The sequence below is a fragment of the Caenorhabditis remanei genome, chromosome II, assembly GCF_010183535.1.
Source record: "Caenorhabditis remanei strain PX506 chromosome II, whole genome shotgun sequence".
Classification (NCBI taxonomy): domain Eukaryota; kingdom Metazoa; phylum Nematoda; class Chromadorea; order Rhabditida; family Rhabditidae; genus Caenorhabditis; species Caenorhabditis remanei.
Genome location: NC_071329.1, coordinates 18,516,560 through 18,534,856, shown reverse-complemented (window position 1 = coordinate 18,534,856; position 18,297 = coordinate 18,516,560). Strand labels below are relative to the sequence as shown.

Genomic DNA, 18,297 nt, shown 5'->3' with positions numbered 1-18,297 from the left:
ATTAAATTTATAGATTTTCCCGTTTTAAGCCCATTTTTTGTTCGATCTCCACTCTTTTTTCCCCAATTTTATAAGTTTTATTCCCACTTTTTCTTTCTTTTTTCTTTTCTTGCTGCGTTTTTATATGTAAAAATTCTGAAATATTGCATTTTTTTCTTTTTTTTGTTATCAAAATGATGATTTTTTCAAATAATTGATAATTTTTCAAAAATCTTTCTTTAATTTATTGATTTATGACCGGTTTTATGCCGCAATTTTACTACTTTTCTCTGTTTTTTTTTTCCAGATTTTCTTCGTTAATTTTCAGTGAAAAATGCACATTTTTTCGATTCTAAGATTTCAAAACGCTCAAAATTCCAAAAATTGCATGTTAAATTCAAAAAAAAACGATCATTTTGACTGAAAATAACCATTTTGCTAGACGAGAAACGCGCAAAAGGCACGCCAGGTTTCCCAAAAAAAAACCATTTTTTGAACAATTTCTGTTTAAAATCTGTAATTTTTTGGCGTTTTTAGCTCAAAAAGATTTTCAACCAATTTTTCGACGAAAACCTCATTTTCAGCTCATTTTCTATGAACAATTCAAAAGATATGACTCAAAAACGAGCAAAAAGTGCGCCAGACACTCAAACCGCTTCAAAATGCGTCAAAGGTGCGCCAGATGGGTTAAAAACGCTGAAAAACTGTTATTTTATGCGATTGTTCAAGTTAAAAATTTCAGTTTTCAGCTTCAAAATCGATCTGGCGCACTTTTAACGCGTTTTGAGCCAATTTTTTCTGCTTTTGTGGTCATTTTCAGCAGAAAATGTCGAAACTATCGATTTTGACAAGGAACAGCCCAATTTTTCAGCAAAAAATTGTTTAGAAATGCGTTTTTTAGGGAATCTGGCGTGCCTTTGGCGCGTTTCGAATAGAAAATTCGTAGAAAACCACACGATTTTCAAGGTTCTGGCGCACCTTTGACGCGTTTGAGTCTTAAAACCTCATTTTCAATAAAAAAAGTTACATTTTTGCGCCTAAGGCACGCCAGATTTTCCAAAAACCAAATTTTTGAACAATTTTTGCTGGAAATCTGAAATTTTTTACATTTTCTGCTTGAAAAAATCGATTTTCAACCAAAATTTCGACAAAAATCCTCGTTTTTTGTGTATTTTCAATGAAAAATTCACGTTTTTCATCAATTTTTTCACAATTTTGTAAAAAATTTCAGATTTCCAGCAAAAATTGTTCAAAAGTTTGGTTTTTGAAAAATCTGGCGTGCCTTAGGCGCAAAAATGTAAATTTTTTATTGAAAATGAGGTTTTAAGACTCAAACGCGTCAAAGGTGCGCCAGATCATCTGAAAAATCGGCTAAAGTAATGTAAAAATTTCAGATTTCCAGCAAAAATTGTTCAAAAGCTTGAAAAAAATCGATTTTCAACCAAAAATTTCGACAAAAATCCTCGTTTTTTGTGTATTTTCAATGAAAAATTCACGTTTTTCATCAATTTTTCACAATTTTGCAGATGTGGGTTTCGAGTGATGAATTGAATGCGAAGAAGACGGTGTGTCACACGAGAAATGTGGAATCGAATCGAGAATTCGCTCATTCTGATATCGTCGCCTCGTTCGTTCATAATCGACCGAAAAATTTGAGTGAGGTCAGTGGATTTTCAGGCTGAAAAAAAAATTGACTGAAAATGTGACTTTTGAGCTGAAAAAATCTCGAAAAATTCGAGTTTTTAGCTCAAAATGCAGATTTTTAGCTTAAAATCCTATCAGATACCGAATTTTTCAGCCTTCAATTTGAATTTTTAGGCAAAAAATCCGATTTCAATTGATTTTTGGCTGAAAACTGGCTGGAAATGATGATTTTTAGACTGAAAATGTGATTTTTGAGCTGAAAAATATTTAAAAATTGAGTTTTTAGCTCAAAAATGCAGATTTTTAGCTTAAAATCCTATCAGATGTCAAATTTTCAGCCTTCAATTTCAGTTTTTAAGCAAAAAATCCGATTTCAATTGATTTTTGGCTGAAAATTGACTGAAAATGTGATTTTTGAGCTGAAAATCTCGAAAAATTCGAGTTTTTAGCTCAAAAATGCAGATTTTTAGCTTAAAATCATATCAGATACCAAATTTTCAGCCTTCATTCGAATTTTCAGGCAAAAAATCCGATTTAAATCGATTTTTGGCTGAAAACTGGCTGGAAATGATGATTTTAGACTGAAAATGTGAATTTTGAGCTGAAAATTTCAAAAAATTGAGTTTTTTGCTCCAATTCTCAAGCGAAATTCGGTTTATTCGTTACGAAAATTGCATTTTTAGCTCAAAAATTCAGATTTCTTGCTTCGGAGCATTTTTTTTTTCCGAATTTCCGCTGAAAATCCATTAAAATCTTCATTTTCAGACTTTCAGCTTGATTACAGGTTTCAGCTGAAAATAGTGCATTTTCAGATCAAAAATTGAGATATTTTGCTTGAAATTGTGCTGAAATTCCCTGTTTTTGAATGAGATTTTGTGGAATTTTCACATTTTTCACCCTTTAACTCAATTCCACTGAAATTTTGCTGAAAAATATCAAAATTTTGATTAAAAACGCGTCAAAGGAACGCCAGATTGCCCACACGTTTTTTTTTGCTGAAAAAATCTGTATTTTTGACACTTTCAGCTGAAAAATCGGCCGAAAATGACCAAAAATGACAAAAAATTGGCTCGAAACGCGTCAAAGGTGCGCCAGATCGGCTTCAAGTCTGAAAACTGGCGCACCTTTGACGCGTTTCGAGCCAATTTTTTCTGCATTTTTGGTCATTTCCAGCCGATTTTTCTCAAAAATATGCTGAAAATCTGAAAATTTTTTTCAGTTAACATTCGAACGACACGGAAAAGCGGGACGTAAGAAGGCGCCAATTCTATCGGTGAAAGGAGGAATTAGTGAGAAAGTAGTCGAAATGGGACAAGATGTCAATTGTCTTGATGAGGGATTCGATTTCGCTGTGGCTATTGTGGATACGGTAATAAAATGCGAAAAAACGCGTCAAAGACACGCCAGATTAGTCGAAAACGGTGAAAAATCCGCTGAAAATCGGAAAATTGTGGATCAAAACGCGTCAAAGGTGCTCCAGATGACCTGAAAATGGAGAAAACCTGACTAAAATTGAGAAAATAGAACTAGAAACCGCGCCAACGGCACGCCAGAACCTTAAAAATCTGAAAATCTGTATTTCCGAATTTTATGCGCCACAGGCACGCCAGATTCCCCAAGAAAATCCTTTTTTTTTTAAGACTCAAAGCGCCCCAAAAATGCGCCAGATCGGCTTAAAATAGTGAAAAATCAGCTGAAATAGACAATAATTTAGATAGTTTGAGCTGAAACGCGCCAAAGGTGCGCCAGATTGGCTTAAAATAGTGAAAAATCCGCTGAAAATCGGAAGATTTTGGATATAAAACGCGCCAAAGGCACGCCAGACATTCAAACCGCGTTTTTAGCTGATTTCCCGCATTTTTTGAACATTTTTTGTTGGAAAATCGATATTTTCTGACTGGAAAACTGTAATTTTTGCATAAAAGAACAGTTTTTCAGTTTTTAAGCCGATCTGGTGCACCTTTCGCGCGTTTTCAGCTGATTTTTGTCATTTTTCAATCATTTTTGCAAAAAACTCATTTTTTGGGTATTTTTAACAAAAAATTCACATTTTCTCGATTCTGAGTTCGAAACGCGCTAAAGGCACGCCAGATACCCTTAAAAACCGCATTTTTGAGTAATTTTCGTTGAAAAAAAAAGTATTTTTTGACATTTTCAGATTAAAAAATCGATTTTCAACAAAACATTTGATGAAAAAAACTGATTTTCAGCGTATTTTTTGACATTTTCAGATCAAAAAATCTGTTGAAAATGACCAAAAACGCAAAAAATTGACTCTAAACGCGTCAAAGGTGCGCCAGATGAGCTTAAAAGTAGCGGAAATTAGCATTTTCAATCTTTTTTTTTTGAAAATCGGTATTTTCTAACATTTTCAGTCCAAAAAAATTGATTTTCAACTAATTTTTTAGCAAAAAAACTAATTTTTCGCCTGAAAAGCACTATTTTCCATACTTGCAAAATTCCGGGCTGACCCGCCGGGCCGGCCGGGCCCGGCCCGGTTTCAGCCCGGATTTGAATTTTTGAATTTTTTTTCACTAGAATTTTTTTTCAATAATTTTTTTGTCTGAAAATTTTCCACATTTTTTATCAAGAATATCAAAAAAAAAACAGTTTTAAGCGAGTTATGAGACCTCAAAATTCCAAAAATCGCTCCCCGTCGTCATTTTTTCAGTACATTTCACAGCACCCTATCACTCCAAAATCTACTTTTAAGGCGTCAGCTCGACAGGAAACGCGTCAGAAGTCTACTGTGCGCATAACGCGATAAAAATGTTTTGAAAATGTTTTCAGTGGAAAAAACCATTTTTTTTGGAGATTGAAAATAAGTTTAGGGGAAATTTCGAAATTTTATTGCTATAAAACACCTAAACTTCACTGAATTCGGTAGAAAACGGCTGATTTAGTAATTTTTGGCTACTGTAGGAAAACTTTTTTGCTATGCGCCTTTAAAGCTACAGTACAAATTTGCACTGCTAAAGTGTCAGCAATGCCTTGGGTCATTTGGGTGCGTAAGGACCAGTGTATCATAACTCGCTTTAGACGCATTTTCAGACATGAAACCAAAAGAAATGTATCTTTTTTCTGGCTTTCTGAATCGATTCATATCAAAAACCCTCAATTTAGAACTAGTTGTGTCCCCCTTTAAAATTTTTTTGCCAAAAAAATTGGAAAATTTTCGAAAAAAAAAATTGAATTTTTTAGTACTGAAAATCCGGGCCGAACCGGGCCGGGCCGGAGAAATTCTGATTTTGGCCCGGCCCGGCCCGTTGCAACTCTGCTATTTTCTGACATTTTTAGTTAAAAAATTGATTTTTTGCCAGTTTTTTAGTGAAAAAAAACCTCATTTTCAGCGTATTTTAATGAAAATTCACATTTTTCTGACATTTTCAGCTCTAAAATTCAAATTTTCAGACAACCGGCCTCGCAACCTATCGTCCCGCTCGTCTCTACTCGTTCGAATCGAAATATTCAGAAGACGTCGAGAAATTGTTGAACGGCGATAAGAAATCGTTGTCAGGAGACAATTTCAGTGAAGATTTCTCGATTTCAGCGGAAAAATGGGCTGAAAAACGTCGTCAGCTGACTTCAAATTTCGGTTCATCGAAAAAAATTAAAATGGACGAAGCGGCTCAGCGACGAACAATTAATCAGGAGACGTTAGATGAGATGAGAAAAACGGCGTTCGCTTCGAATTCCAACGTCGAGAATTCAGAAGACGTCAAGTTAGAAGATATCACTATGATGGCCAAAGCGACGTCATCGATTCTACCGAAAGCGGTACAATCGGAATTGGCAAAGGATATTTATCCGATTTCTCTTTTATTGAAGACCTGGAGGTCGAAGCCGTTGAGCAGATCGCCGTGGAGCTCATGGAGCTCAAAAAGAAATCCAAAAAAGCGCTAATCGAAGCTGGAATTCCAGATTGTGTCACTCTCATTATGTATAATGAGACTGTTCCAAAACGGGCGGCCGCTTATCTCCTACTGGCGACAATGTGCGAAATGTTGGGAAAAATGGGAAAACAGAGACAGATGTTGAGGAAGGAGATGGCCGAGTTGAAGATGCCTGATGTGTTGAGACAGAAGGTAAAAATTGACGAAAAGTAGAGAAAAATCCGCTGAAAATCACAGAAAATCACCAAAAATCGGTTGGAAACGCGTCAAAGGTGCGCCAGAATTGCTGAAAAAACGGAACGTCTAGGCACAAAACGCGCTAAAGACACGCCAGATTGACTGGAAATCGATAAAATACAATTGAAAACGCGTCAAGGTGCGCCAGAATGGCTGAAAAAGGGAAAGTTTAGGCACAAAACGCGCTAAAGACACGCCAGATTGGATTAAAATGTCGAAAAATCCGCTGAAAATGAACGAAAATTGGTTAAAAACGCGCCAAAGTTACGCCAGATTGGCTTAAAAACTGAGCTTTAAAGTTGATCTGGCGCACCTTTGGCGCATTTTGAGCCAATTTTTGTCATTTGTGGTAATTTTCAGCCGATTTTTTCAGCTGAAAATGTCAGAAAATACCAATTTTAAGCAAAATTTCACTGGAATTGACAAAAGTCTCTTTCGAGCGTAAAAAATGTGAAATTTTCAGATAAATCATACAAAAATTCGAATTTCAGCTTAATTTCAAGCAAAAAATCTCAATTTTCAACAATTTCAACAGATTTTTCACATTTTCAAACCGATCTGGCGCACCTTTGCCGCGTTTTGCCAGATCAACTTTAAAGCTCAGTTTTTAAGCCAATCTGGCGCACCTGATACGCGTTTTGAGCCAATTTTTGATAATTTGTGGTAATTTTCAGCCGATTTTTCAGCTGAAAATCCCAGAAAATATCGATTTTCCAACAAAAAATGTTCAAAAATGCGGGGAATCTGGGGTGCCTTTGGCGCTTTATGATAATCGAATTTCTCCTAATATTACCACTATTTTCAGGTCCAATCGCAGTTCTTTGGCGAATCGACGGCTGAAAAAAGGATATACTGGAAGAGGTGCTGAGAGAATTCGACTGAATGTCACTGATTATGATCGATTTGTTGCTCATACTCTTGCTCTCGCTCTGACTTTGGCTCCGGAGCACAAAGTGCCATTGACACCGTTTCAACAGGTCGTTGGAATGCAACCGAGCAAGTTGGAGAAGGTTTGTATAGGGGAAAAAATGGGAAAAATCGGTTGAAATTGACGAAAAATCGAGAAAAACGGCTGAAAACGCGTCAAGGTGCGCCAGGTCAGCTGAAAATATCGAAAAAATCGTTTGAAATTGACGCAAATTGAAGATAATTCAAGGAAACTGAAAACTTGTTAAAAACGTGCGAAAGGTGCACCAGTTTTTTCGTCTAAATTTGATGAAAAATGGATTTAGTGTCAAAAAAAAAAATTTCGATGAAATCTGCTCTAAAATGCGCCAACGGCACGCCAGACTCGTCGACCCTCAAAAATCCATTTTTGATCAAATTTCCGTGGAAAAATTGGGGTTTTTCTTGTCAAAAATCGGTATTTTTTTGACTTTTCAAGTGAAAAATCGACTAAAAATAATCGAAAATGACAAAAAGTTGGCTCAAAACGCGTCAAAGGTGCGCCAGATGGGCTGAAAATGCTGAAAACTGTTATTTAAGACAAAAAATTACAGTTTTTCAGCCTTGATGCCGATCTGGCGCACCTTTGACGCGTTCCAGTCTTGAAAAACCACATTTTTGAATAATTTTTGTTGAAAAAACATTTTCAACCAAAAATTTCTTTCTAGCAACGCGCCACAATTTTTTGTTGAAAAATTGGGATTTTCCTGGTCAAAAACGGTTGTAAGCTCAAAAATCGGTTAACTGATCTAAAGATGCAAGTAAGCACAAAGATCGGCTGAAAATCTACTAAAAATGACAAAAAATTGGCTGAAAACGCGTCAAAGGTGCGCCAGATGGGCTTAAAAGCTGAAAAACTGTCATTGTATGCAAAATTTGACGCAAAAATTACAGTTTTTTCAGCTTTTGAGCCGATCTGGCGCACCTTTGACGCGTTTTGAGCCAATTTTTTTGTCATTTTTAGCCGATTTTTCAGATGATCTGGCGCACCTTTGACGCATTTTTTTAAAAACCTTGTATTTTTTGGCATTTTCAGCTGAAAAAAATTGATTTTTAACCAGTTTTTCCACAAAAAACCTCATTTTCAGATGTTCCAAGCACTCGGTGCCGATTTGTTGCGTCTCGATGTGCATACCGCTCAGACACTTCGTTCCCTCCGTGCGGCCCGTCCTCTGAAAACCACCGAGTCTCGAGCAGAAGGACCACGCAAAATTATTCGTCGTTAGAAGACAAAACAATTGATTTTTTGACCTTAAATTGTTGAATTTTCACTCAAATTTTTGTTTTTTCAATTTTTTGACCTAAAATAGTCGGAAAAATCTACTTTTTGCGTTTTTTGGCTTAAAATTGTTGAAAAATCGATTTTTTTAACGTTTTTTTTGACCCAAAATTGTAGATTTTTCACTCAAATTATCGATTTTTTTGAATTTTTTGACCTAAAATTGTTGAAAAAATCGACTTTTTTGCGTTTTTTTGGTCAAAATTGATGAATTTTCACTCAAATTTTTTATTTTTCGTGGTTTTTTGACCTAAAATTGTTAAATTTTTACTCAAATTATCGATTTTTTGAATTTTTTGACCTAAAATTGTTGAAAAAATCGACTTTTTTGCGTTTTTTGGTCAAAAATTGATGAAAAAATCGACTTTTTTAACGTTTTTTGGTCCAAAATTGTTGAATTTTCACTCAAATTTTTTTATTTTTCGTGGTTTTTTGACCTAAAATTGTTAAATTTTTACTCAAATTATCGATTTTTTTGAATTTTTTGACCTAAAATTGTTGAAAAAATCGACTTTTTTGCGTTTTTTTGGTCAAAAATTGATTGAAAAAATCGACTTTTTTTAACGTTTTTTGGTCCAAAATTGTTGAATTTTCACTCAAATTTTTTTATTTTTCGTGGTTTTTTGACCTAAAATTGTTAAATTTTTACTCAAATTATCGATTTTTTTGAATTTTTTGACCTAAAATTGTTGAAAAAACCGATTTTTTTCGAGTTTTTTGGTCTAAAATTGTTGATTTTTTCACTCAAATTATCGATTTTTTTCGACTTTTTAGGTCTAAAATTGTTGAATTTTTACTCTAAATTTGTTGTTTTTGTTAATGAAATTCGTTTTTAGATTTCCCATTTTTTGAATTTTTTCGGTTAGATTATTCCCTATTTTTTCAATATTTTTTTAAAGGAAATTGTAGATTTTCAGCTAAATTTATCGATTTTCAGATCAAAAATGACGGAAAAAAGAAGGAGATGAGGAGTTGATTGGTGAGTTTTCAGACAATTTCAGCCAGTTTTTGGCTGAAAATGCTCAAAAATGGAGATTTTTGGCGAAAAACTGAAAACAAAATCGACTAAAAATCGAGAAAATTTGACTCAAAAACACGAAAAAGGCAGCCGTTTTTAGCTGAGCTTTTGATCAGAAATAACAAAATTTCTATCTAAAATGCGTCGAAGACACGCCAGAATGGTTGAGAAAAAATTTTGAAAACGCGCCAAAGGCACGCCAACTTCCTCAAATACCTAGAAAACCGCGTCAAAAGAGCGCCAGATTAGAGTTTTTTGCCTAAAAACGCGTATTTTTGACTGAACAATCTAGTTTTCACCAATTTTCCGAAATCTGGCGCCCCTTTGACGCGTTTAGAGTCAAAATTTGATTTTCTCCCATTTTTTGTCCAAACTTTTGAGCAGAAATAGTTTTTTTGCGAAAAATCCCGCGTTTTTGAGTAAAAATCCATTTTTCACCATCAAAATATTTTTTTTTGTCAATTACTGCCAAAAATATGTAAATCGTGTGATTTTCTTCGAATTTTTTCACGAACGCGCCAAAGGCACGCCAGACTCTTCTGAAAACCAACATTTTCAAAAGAAAAATCTGTTTTCAACAAATTGTTTAGCATTTTCAGTCCAAATTTTAACAGATTTTCCCAAAGTTTTGAGTAAAAAAGTCGAATTTTTCGCTTAAAAAAAATCCATTTTCACCAATTTTCTGGAATCTGGCGCACCTTTGACGCGTTTGAGTCAAAATTTTCTCGATTTAGGCTAGTTTTCCACCTTTTCCGTAGATCTGGCGTGCCTTTGACGCGTTTTTCAGTCAAAACTTCTCGATTTTTGGAGTTTTTTGAGTAAAAAAGTCGAATTTTTTCGCTTAAAAAAGTGAATTTTTCGCTAAAAAAGTCGAATTTTTGCCTGAAAAATTCAATTTTCCTCATCAAAGTCCGTTCTGGCGTGCCTTTTCTTTAAAAAAAATCTTTTCTTCAAAAAATCTGAGGATTGGAGCGCCGTAGACGCGTTCTTATTGAGTCTGGCGCTCCTTGGACGCGTTTTAAAAGGAATTTCGGAATTCTGGCGTGCCTTTGACGCGTTTTGAGTCAAAATTTCTCGATTTTTGGTGATTTTTGAGTAAAAAAGTCGAATTTTTGCTTGAAAAATCCAATTTTCGCCAAAAAAGTCGAATTTTTCGCTAAAAAAGTGAATTTTTGACGGAAAAAATCCAATTTTTCTCATTAAAGTCCGATCTGGCGCACCTTTGACGCGTTTTCAGCCAAAACTTCTCGATTTTGGTGTTTTTTGAGTAAAAAGTCGAATTTTTCGCTAAAAAAGTGAATTTTTGCCAAAAAAGTCGAATTTTTTGCTAAAAAAGTGAATTCTTCGCTAAAAAAAGTCGCATTTTTGGTGATTTTTGTGCAAAAAAGTCGCATTTTTCGCTAAAAAACCAATTTTCCTCATCAAAATCCATTTCAGAATTCCTCAACTCCATCTCCTCGACACCTCCATCGAATTTCTTCGAACATTTGCCTTCCCCAGACACAACGACAGTCCGAACCATGAATTTCGCCCTAAAATCAATAATTTCCCAACTGGCCACGCCCATCAATTTAGAGGCGGAGTCAATGTGTGGATGGTTGATTTATAAGCAAGGAGGACCTCAACGTCATCAGAAATTCTTCGGATTCTGGCGTCAAATGTCTCGAAATGTGTCAAAATTCAACGAAATGAGTCTAGTGAAACGACTGAATTCGGTGCTGAAAAAAGCTGAAAATTCTGGAAATTCAATGTATAAAATTGAGGCGTCCGCGCTGAAATTCGTGGCGTCAGAATGGCTGAAACGACTATTTCTACTCGAAAAAATCGCTAAAGGTGCGAAAAAATGCGCTGAAAATGCGCTTGGACAGCTGGAAATCGCGCAATGGATCAATCTGTCACTTGTGATTTTTGCAGTTTCAGCACAAATCTATTCGGATGTATTAAAGCAGACTTTGGAAATGGAAAGGACATGGTGCCCAACGATTTCAGCGATTTTTAGAGATATTGATGAGAGATTTCCGATGAAATTGAGCGATTTGGCGGTGGTGAAACGGATGAAATTGATTTCTGAAAATCGGAAAAATCTGGCTGGAAATTGCGAAATTATGAGACTTTTGAAGTTTTCCACGGAGAAAATCGAGGAAGCACACGTCGAGAACGAGTTGAGACAGAAAACGTGAGTTTTTGGCTGAAAATTGAGAAAAATTGGCTGAAAATAGAAAAAATACGGCTGAAAACGCGCCAGATAGGCTGAAAATCGCAAAATTTTGGGTTAAAACGCGCCAAAGACACGCCAGATCGGTTGAAGATCGGAACATTTCGGCTCAAAAACGCGCCGAAGGTGCGCCAGATGGGCAGAAAATCAAAGAATTTTGGTTCAAAACGCGCCAAAAACACGCCAGATTGGCTGAAAATGGTGAAAAATCGGAAATTTTCGGTTTAAAAAGCGCCAAAGGTGCGCCAGATCGACTTAAAATAGTGAAAAATCGGCTGAAAATCGGACAATTTTGGCTCAAAACGCGTCAAAGGTGCGCCAGATCGGTTGAAAATCCGAAATTTTTGATTAAAAACGCCCCAAAAACACGCCAGATTGGCTGAAAATCGTAAAAATCGAAAAATGTTTGCTCGAAACGCGCCAAAGGTGCGCCAGATCGGCGGGAAAAACGATGAAAAATCGGAAATTTTTGACTAAAAACGCGCTGAAGGCGCGCCAGATAGGCTGAAAACCCAAAAAAAAGCTGGATAAAAACGCGCCAAAAACACGTCAGATCTGAAAATTGCAAATTTTAGGCACAAAACGCGTCTAAAGCGCGCCAGATTGACAGAAAATCGGTAATTTTTGGTTCAAAACGCGCCAAAAACACGCCAGATGTGCAGAAAAACTGAAAATTTTGGCTCAAAGAGCGTCAAAGGTGCGCCAGATTGACAGAAAATCGGTAATTTTTTACTAAAACGCGCTGAAGGTGCCCCAGCCACCCCAGAAATACATCTGATGAAAATTTGTCTTAAATCGGCTTTTGAAAAACGCGTCAAAGGTGCGCCAGGCTATGAGTCAGATTTTATGTAGATTTACGAAGGTTGGGGGTGGATTTACGGACTAGTAGACTACGAAGTTTGAAGGGTTTTATTAATTATTAAGTTATAAAAAGGGACAAATAATTAAGGTAATTAGGATAATTAGGGGTAATTAGTATGGCTGGAATCGCTGTTTCCGTTTGACACGAATCCTTCTCATTCGAAATATCGATTGATCCATACATTCGGTAGCCAACTCGACAGACTCCGCCTCTTTGAATTCGATGAATCCAAAATTCTTCTGGCGTCCGGTCCGCTTATCCGTTGGAATAGTGACAGAATTTATTTCTCCACAATCTTGAAATAGTCTTCAAGTTGGCTGGAAGTGGTACTGTAGTCCAAATTGGCGACGTGAATTGTCCTCCGATCGATTTCCGCCTGCTCTTGATCAGTTGGTGGCTGGTAGTGATTTGAGCTCCGTTGGATTTGGAGCCAAATCTGGAGCTCCGCCTTCTCGGAGACGGTGAAATGGGTGGTGGTGATGGTGGTGGAGATTTGGTGGTTGGTGAAGTTGATGGCGGTTTTTGGAGGGATTCTGGAGGTTTTGGAGCGATTTGGAGCCGGTTTTGGAGCTTTGAATCCAGTTGGAGCAACTTTGGAGCTCTTAGAGGACAGCTCCAGGGCTCCAGGAGCACAAAGAATAGTAGAAGTGGTATGGGCGACCATAGTTATAGCTAGAGGTAGTGAGAACAGGAAAGGTGAATGAGACTGTCTAAGACGTCTAGCCTGGAGAGGGGTCCCCCCTATTAAGGGCGGAGCCAAGGTGCTCTCTGGGAAGACATACCATGGTTTACAACCTATGGGAGAGGTTATTGTCTTCTGGAAATGAGAAGATCAGATAGACATCTCTATTGACTATAGGTGAAGATGGAGGCGATTTACAACTTGGGACATCAAATTAGTGTGAAATTGACTTTATATTTCGAAAATACTCCGAAAAACGTGATCATTTTGTGGAAAGTGCGCTCTAATGATAATCTGGTATGAAATTCGTTATTTCTAGCTTGAAAATAACAGAATTTACAGTAAATTATCAATAGAGCGCACTTTCCACTTTGATGCGGAAGCTATGCCCAAATTTTCATTTTTGAGTTTGTTGAAAGTGCGCTTCACTGCACTTTTCACATTGGTGCGCCGACGGGGCTTAAATTTCAGATTTTCAGTGGAAAAAAACTTAAAATTTTAAGAAAATGTGAAAATTCGACATTTTCTGATAGTTTTATTTCGAAAATACTCCGAAAAACGCCATTATTTTGTGGAAAGTGCACTCTAGTGATAATCTGGTATATCATTCGTTATTTCCCGCTAGAAATTAACAGGATTTACACCGGATTATCAAAAGAGCGCACTTCCCACTTTGATGCGGAAGCTATACCCAAATTTTCAACTTTCAAAGCGTAGGAAGTACGCTCTATTGCTAATTTAGTGTTAAAAGTGTTATTTTTAGTCGAAAATCTTGAATTTTAGGCTGAAATTGACATATTTACCACTAGATTGTCATTGGGGCGCACTTTCCATTTTGATGCGGAAGCTCTGCTCAAATTTTCATTTTTCAAAATCTAGAAAAGTGCGCTCTAATGCTAAAATGAGTTATTTTCTGATCCCAGCATCCTTCTTATTCCTAAAACGCGTCAGAGGTGCGCCAGATAGCCCGTATTGCTCGCAGACGGAAACATTTCTCCAATTCCTTCATTTCACTCTAGCAAGTGCGCTCTATTGCTGATTCTGTTGACAATTGTGTTATTTCCTACTCGAGAATAACTCAATTCCCTCCGGATTATCAATAGAGCGCACTTGCTATTGGGATGCGGAAGCTATGCCCAAATTTTCATTTTAAAATATAAAAAAAGGGCGTAAATTTGATAATTTTGTACCAATTTCCAGTTCCGAAATTCTCCACGAGGCGCTCATCACCGAAATGACAGAATCGTCAAAATCCGGACCATCCACGTCTTCTTCAGCTCAATTCGATATGTCAGATCTTGGAATTTCCATTTCCAGAGAGGACGCCAGTTTTCTCAATTCAACTAGTGAGTTTTAGGCTGAAAATTGCTTGAAAACGCGTCAAAAGAGCGCCAGATTCAGAATCTGTGCCGAAAACGCGTCAAAGGCGCCACAACCTCCGGAAAACCTATAAAACGCGTCAAAGGAGCGCCAGATTCCGAATTTTTCAAAGATCGCGTCAAAAGAGCGCCAGACGGTTCGAATTTTGAATGTAAAAACGCGTCAAAGGTGCCCCAACCTCTTGAAATACCTAAAAACGCGTCAAAGGCACGCCAGATTCAGAATCGCCTCAGAGAATGCGTCAGCGTCACGCCAGACACCTCGTTTCAATTAGGACGCGCTGAAGGCACGCCAGACTTTCGGAATTCCTTGAAAACGCGTCAAAGGAGCGCCAGACTCAATAAGAACGCGTCCACGGCGCTCCAGTCTTCAGATTTTTAAAAGAAAACGCGTCAAAGGAGCGCCAGATTTCCGAAAATTTTACAATCTGGCAGAAAACGCGTCACAAGCGCCCCCAACTTCCGAAATACCTTTAAAACCGCGTCAAAGGAACGCCAAGACTCAAAATTTGCACAGAAAACGCACCTACGGCACTCCAGCCTTCCGAAATTTCTACAAAAAAAACGCGTCAAATGTTGCCCCAACCTCTTGAAATACCTTTAAAAACCGCGTCAAAAGCACGCCAGAAAAGTTTTTTTTAACGCGTCAAAGGAGCGCCAGATTCAGAACTTTTTTAAGAAAACACGTCAAAGGCACGCCAGCCTACCGAAATTTCTACAATCTGCTCAGAAAACGCGCCTAAGTCACGATGGCTGAAATGTTTAATTTAAAAACGCGTCAAAGGTGCCCCAACCTCTTGAAATACCTCAAAAACGCGTCAAAGGTGCCCCAGATCCCATATTTTCAGTCCAATCGACGTCTACAACATTCCTTCTGAAAAGTGACGACGATGATGACGATCTACTGATGTCACCGAATCTTTTCGCCCCAAAATCGCTGAAAACTGTGAAAAAATCGAAAAAATTGACGGTGATGAAGAGGAAATCAGAAGTGATCTCATCTGGAGACTCGACGACGACGCCGAAAAAGATTCAGAAGACGTCGAGCTTCTTGACGTCAACGTTGGATTTGTTGAGTGAGGGGAAGAAGACGAAGAAAAAGTCGAAGAAATAAACCATAATTTCCTAAGCCACGCCCACTTTTTTTTGCAATTTTGCCGCATGGTTTCGTTTTTAGCGGTTTTCAAGCATCTTGGCAAGTGCGCTCTACTGATAATCTGATGTTGTAATGGTGATTCTAACACCAGATTGTCAATAGAGCGCATTTGTCACTTTGACGCGGAAGCTATGCCCAAATTTTCATTTTATAATAGAAAAATTGAAAAAGGGGCGTGGCTTAAAGCTTATTATTAGATTTTTTAATTGTTATCAGTTTTTCTTAGCCCCGCCCACTTTTTTCCGCAATTTTGCCGCATGGTTTCATTTTCAGCGGGTTTTAAGCATCTTGGCAAGTGCGCTCTACTGCTAATCTGTTCAGAATTCCGTGTTTTATCAAAAATTACGGTATTTAGTTCAGATTATCAATAGAGCGCACTTTAATGCGGAAACTTTGCTCAAATTTTCATTTAGGGTAATCCACACGGTGGAAAGTGCGCTCTAATGCTAATTTGGTGTTAAAAGCGTTATTTTGAGTCTAAAATCCTGGATTTTACGCTAAAATTGACATATTTAAGACTAGATTATCAATAGAGCGCACTTGCCACAATGATGCGGAAGCTATGCCCAAATTTTCGTTTGAAAAGGGGCGGAGCCTATTATTTAGTAATTTTTGTTGTTATCTTCATTGTTGATTTTCAAATTTTCAGATGCTCCGCCCACAAATGGGCGGAGCTTAAGTTTTTATAATAAAAATCGATTTTTTTTCAATTTTTTCTCAGTTTTTTTTTCATAAATTGGTCTCTATCGTGCCATTTTTGCTATTTTTGTTATCATTTTTCTTAATTTTCACCCCAATTTTCCTGATTTGTTTCCGTCTGCACTTCCCGTTTTTTTCTCCGTGTTTTACTGATAACATGTGATTTTTCTGATTTTTCACGGAAAATATCACAACTGACACTGAAGAGTAGACAGTTGTCCGATTCGCTGAAATTGGACTGAAAATTGCATCCTGGATAGGGTTACTGTAGTTGAAAAGCCGAAAATTTGAGGGTTTTTTAGCCAGCCAGAAATTTGGTGAAAATAGTGAAAAATGAGAAATTTTCATAAAAATCCGCTCCAAATAGACATTTCTCACTTAAAAACGCGCCTACGTCGCCCCAGACATAAGTTGTTAACTAGATCATGAAAACGCGCCTACGTCGCCCCAGACTCCTCGAAATTTTGCCACCTATCCCAGGATTACTGTAATTGTTACTACCTGTCCAAATAATTGAAAATTCCCGATTTTTATTCGGAAAAACGACGAAAATCGCATTTTTATGCGTCTTATTGACATAAAATTGTGAAAAATACGAAAATTTTCATAAAAATCGGTGTGAAATCGAGATTTCTCACTTAAAAACGCGTCAAAGTCACCCCAGGCAGTCTAAAATTGTCGCTAGAAATCAGAGTTGCATGGAAGTGAAAATTTCTTATCCGGAAGTCGGAAGTAAAATTCCTTATCCGGAAGTCGGAAGTAAAATTCCTTATCCGGAAGTCGGAAGTCGGAATTCCATGCAACTCTGCTAGAAATCACGAATTACAGTTGTGCTTCGTGAAAATTTTGAGTCATTTTATTTTCTTTTTCTCTTATTTTATGACACATTCTCAAAATTTCGTCATAAAAGAAAAAAAGGAATCATTTATACCTATACTGATAAGAATCGGTTAGCAGAGAGAGAGCGAGAGACATAGAGACATAGAGAGATAGAGAGAAAGGTGGGGTGATGGATGGACGGAGATACGGAGGGTGCACAAAACACTCATTGAGTGTAGTACACTGGAGGGGAAGTCTCTTTTCTGCAGACATTTCTTCTCCTATCTTCGTGCATATGGTTTATGTTCTCGTTTTTTCTGTTTTTTTGATGAAAAATTCCAACAAAAAAAAACGACGATTTTGAACCGGAAATTGCTGAAAATGGTCAGAAATTGCTGTTTCTGTTCTCATTTTTTTTACCAAGTCCCTCCAATTCCGGGTCTCTTGGCGCCACGTTTTCGGTTCAATTAGAGAAGAATTTCCAGCCATAACTTGTTTTCCTCAAATCAGTTTTCGTGACGGGTTCAAACTTACTAGGTAAGGTCATGGAGTCAGTCTGGAGTTATGTGATGTGACATATATCATTGGAAAGCTGAGAAAACGCTGATACCAGATATATATTCAGGTTTTGTCCTGCAAGTCTGATATTCAAGAAAAATTAGGTCAAAGTTAGGAAAAACTGTAAAAAATATTTCAAACAGCGTGTCGTCGACCTTGTTTTTTTCTCGAATACCAGGCCTCGAGGGCAAAAACTGAATATATATCTGGAATCAGCGTTTTTTTTAGCTCTCAAATGATATAGGTTAGTCTCATATCTCCAAACTGACTCCATGACTTTCCCTAGTCAACAAATTTATTTCCGATTTTCCGATTTCACGTGAACACAATATTTTGACGTTCTGAGATGAGTTGGCAATACGCAAATTGACGTTTTGTCCACACGTAGCGATCCTTTTCTATTGTTTCGTTGAGTATCTACTAGTTTTCAATATTCTTCTATCAGGGTACAAGCCACATCGCGCTGAAATGCTTACTGAAAAGCCAGAAAGTCTATTTGACACTTCAGGTTAGTCTTATTCAAAACATGCATCATACGGTACAGTCATAGGTAAGTTTTAGTCTGGAAATTCAGAAATTTTAAGCTCGAAAATTTTTTGGTCAGCAAGTACTCTATCTCAAACTTTTTTTTCGAGAGCTCGAAATTTTTTAAATAAAAATTTCCCGACTTTTGAATCGTATGTGGTAATCGTGTGAGACTTCTTTTGTAGCTTAAGTTTCGTCTTATTTTTTGTGCGATTTTTAACGTATTCGTCAATGATGTATGTTTCTTAGTCTCTCTAAGTCTCCTCCTCTCATCTCAAAACAACATGAGAATAGTTTGCACAACGAAAAAGAGAGAGCACACAGAGAGAATGAATGTTGACCTGGCAACCTGTTCCTTCCCCCTTTTCACTCGGTCTCATATGTTTCTTTGCACTCCTTTCTGTTTG

At 37.1% G+C, this 18,297-nt stretch overlaps 4 protein-coding genes across 4 annotated transcripts; 3 read left to right on the top strand and 1 right to left on the bottom strand.

Annotated features, from left to right (window-relative positions):
* Nucleotides 1-1,505: 1,505 nt before the first annotated feature.
* GCK72_007848 (uncharacterized protein) lies at nt 1,506-7,924 on the top strand (the record flags this gene model as incomplete). Its single annotated transcript, XM_053726490.1, has 6 exons — nt 1,506-1,640; nt 2,843-2,992; nt 5,035-5,279; nt 5,336-5,725; nt 6,559-6,763; nt 7,787-7,924. The coding sequence occupies 6 exons, from the start codon at nt 1,506-1,508 to the stop codon at nt 7,922-7,924; spliced, it is 1,263 nt and encodes a 420-aa protein (XP_053590684.1).
* Nucleotides 7,925-10,515: 2,591 nt separating this feature from the next.
* On the top strand, nt 10,516-11,175 carry GCK72_007847 (uncharacterized protein; the record flags this gene model as incomplete). Its single annotated transcript, XM_053726489.1, has 1 exon — nt 10,516-11,175. The coding sequence occupies one exon, from the start codon at nt 10,516-10,518 to the stop codon at nt 11,173-11,175; it is 660 nt and encodes a 219-aa protein (XP_053590683.1).
* A 1,177-nt stretch (nt 11,176-12,352) lies between these two features.
* On the bottom strand, nt 12,353-12,736 carry GCK72_007846 (uncharacterized protein; the record flags this gene model as incomplete). Its single annotated transcript, XM_053726488.1, has 1 exon — nt 12,353-12,736. One exon carries the CDS (start codon nt 12,734-12,736, stop codon nt 12,353-12,355), a length of 384 nt encoding a protein of 127 aa, XP_053590682.1.
* Nucleotides 12,737-13,988: 1,252 nt separating this feature from the next.
* On the top strand, nt 13,989-15,247 carry GCK72_007845 (uncharacterized protein; the record flags this gene model as incomplete). Its single annotated transcript, XM_003090612.2, has 2 exons — nt 13,989-14,100; nt 14,982-15,247. The coding sequence occupies 2 exons, from the start codon at nt 13,989-13,991 to the stop codon at nt 15,245-15,247; spliced, it is 378 nt and encodes a 125-aa protein (XP_003090660.2).
* Nucleotides 15,248-18,297: the final 3,050 nt, after the last annotated feature.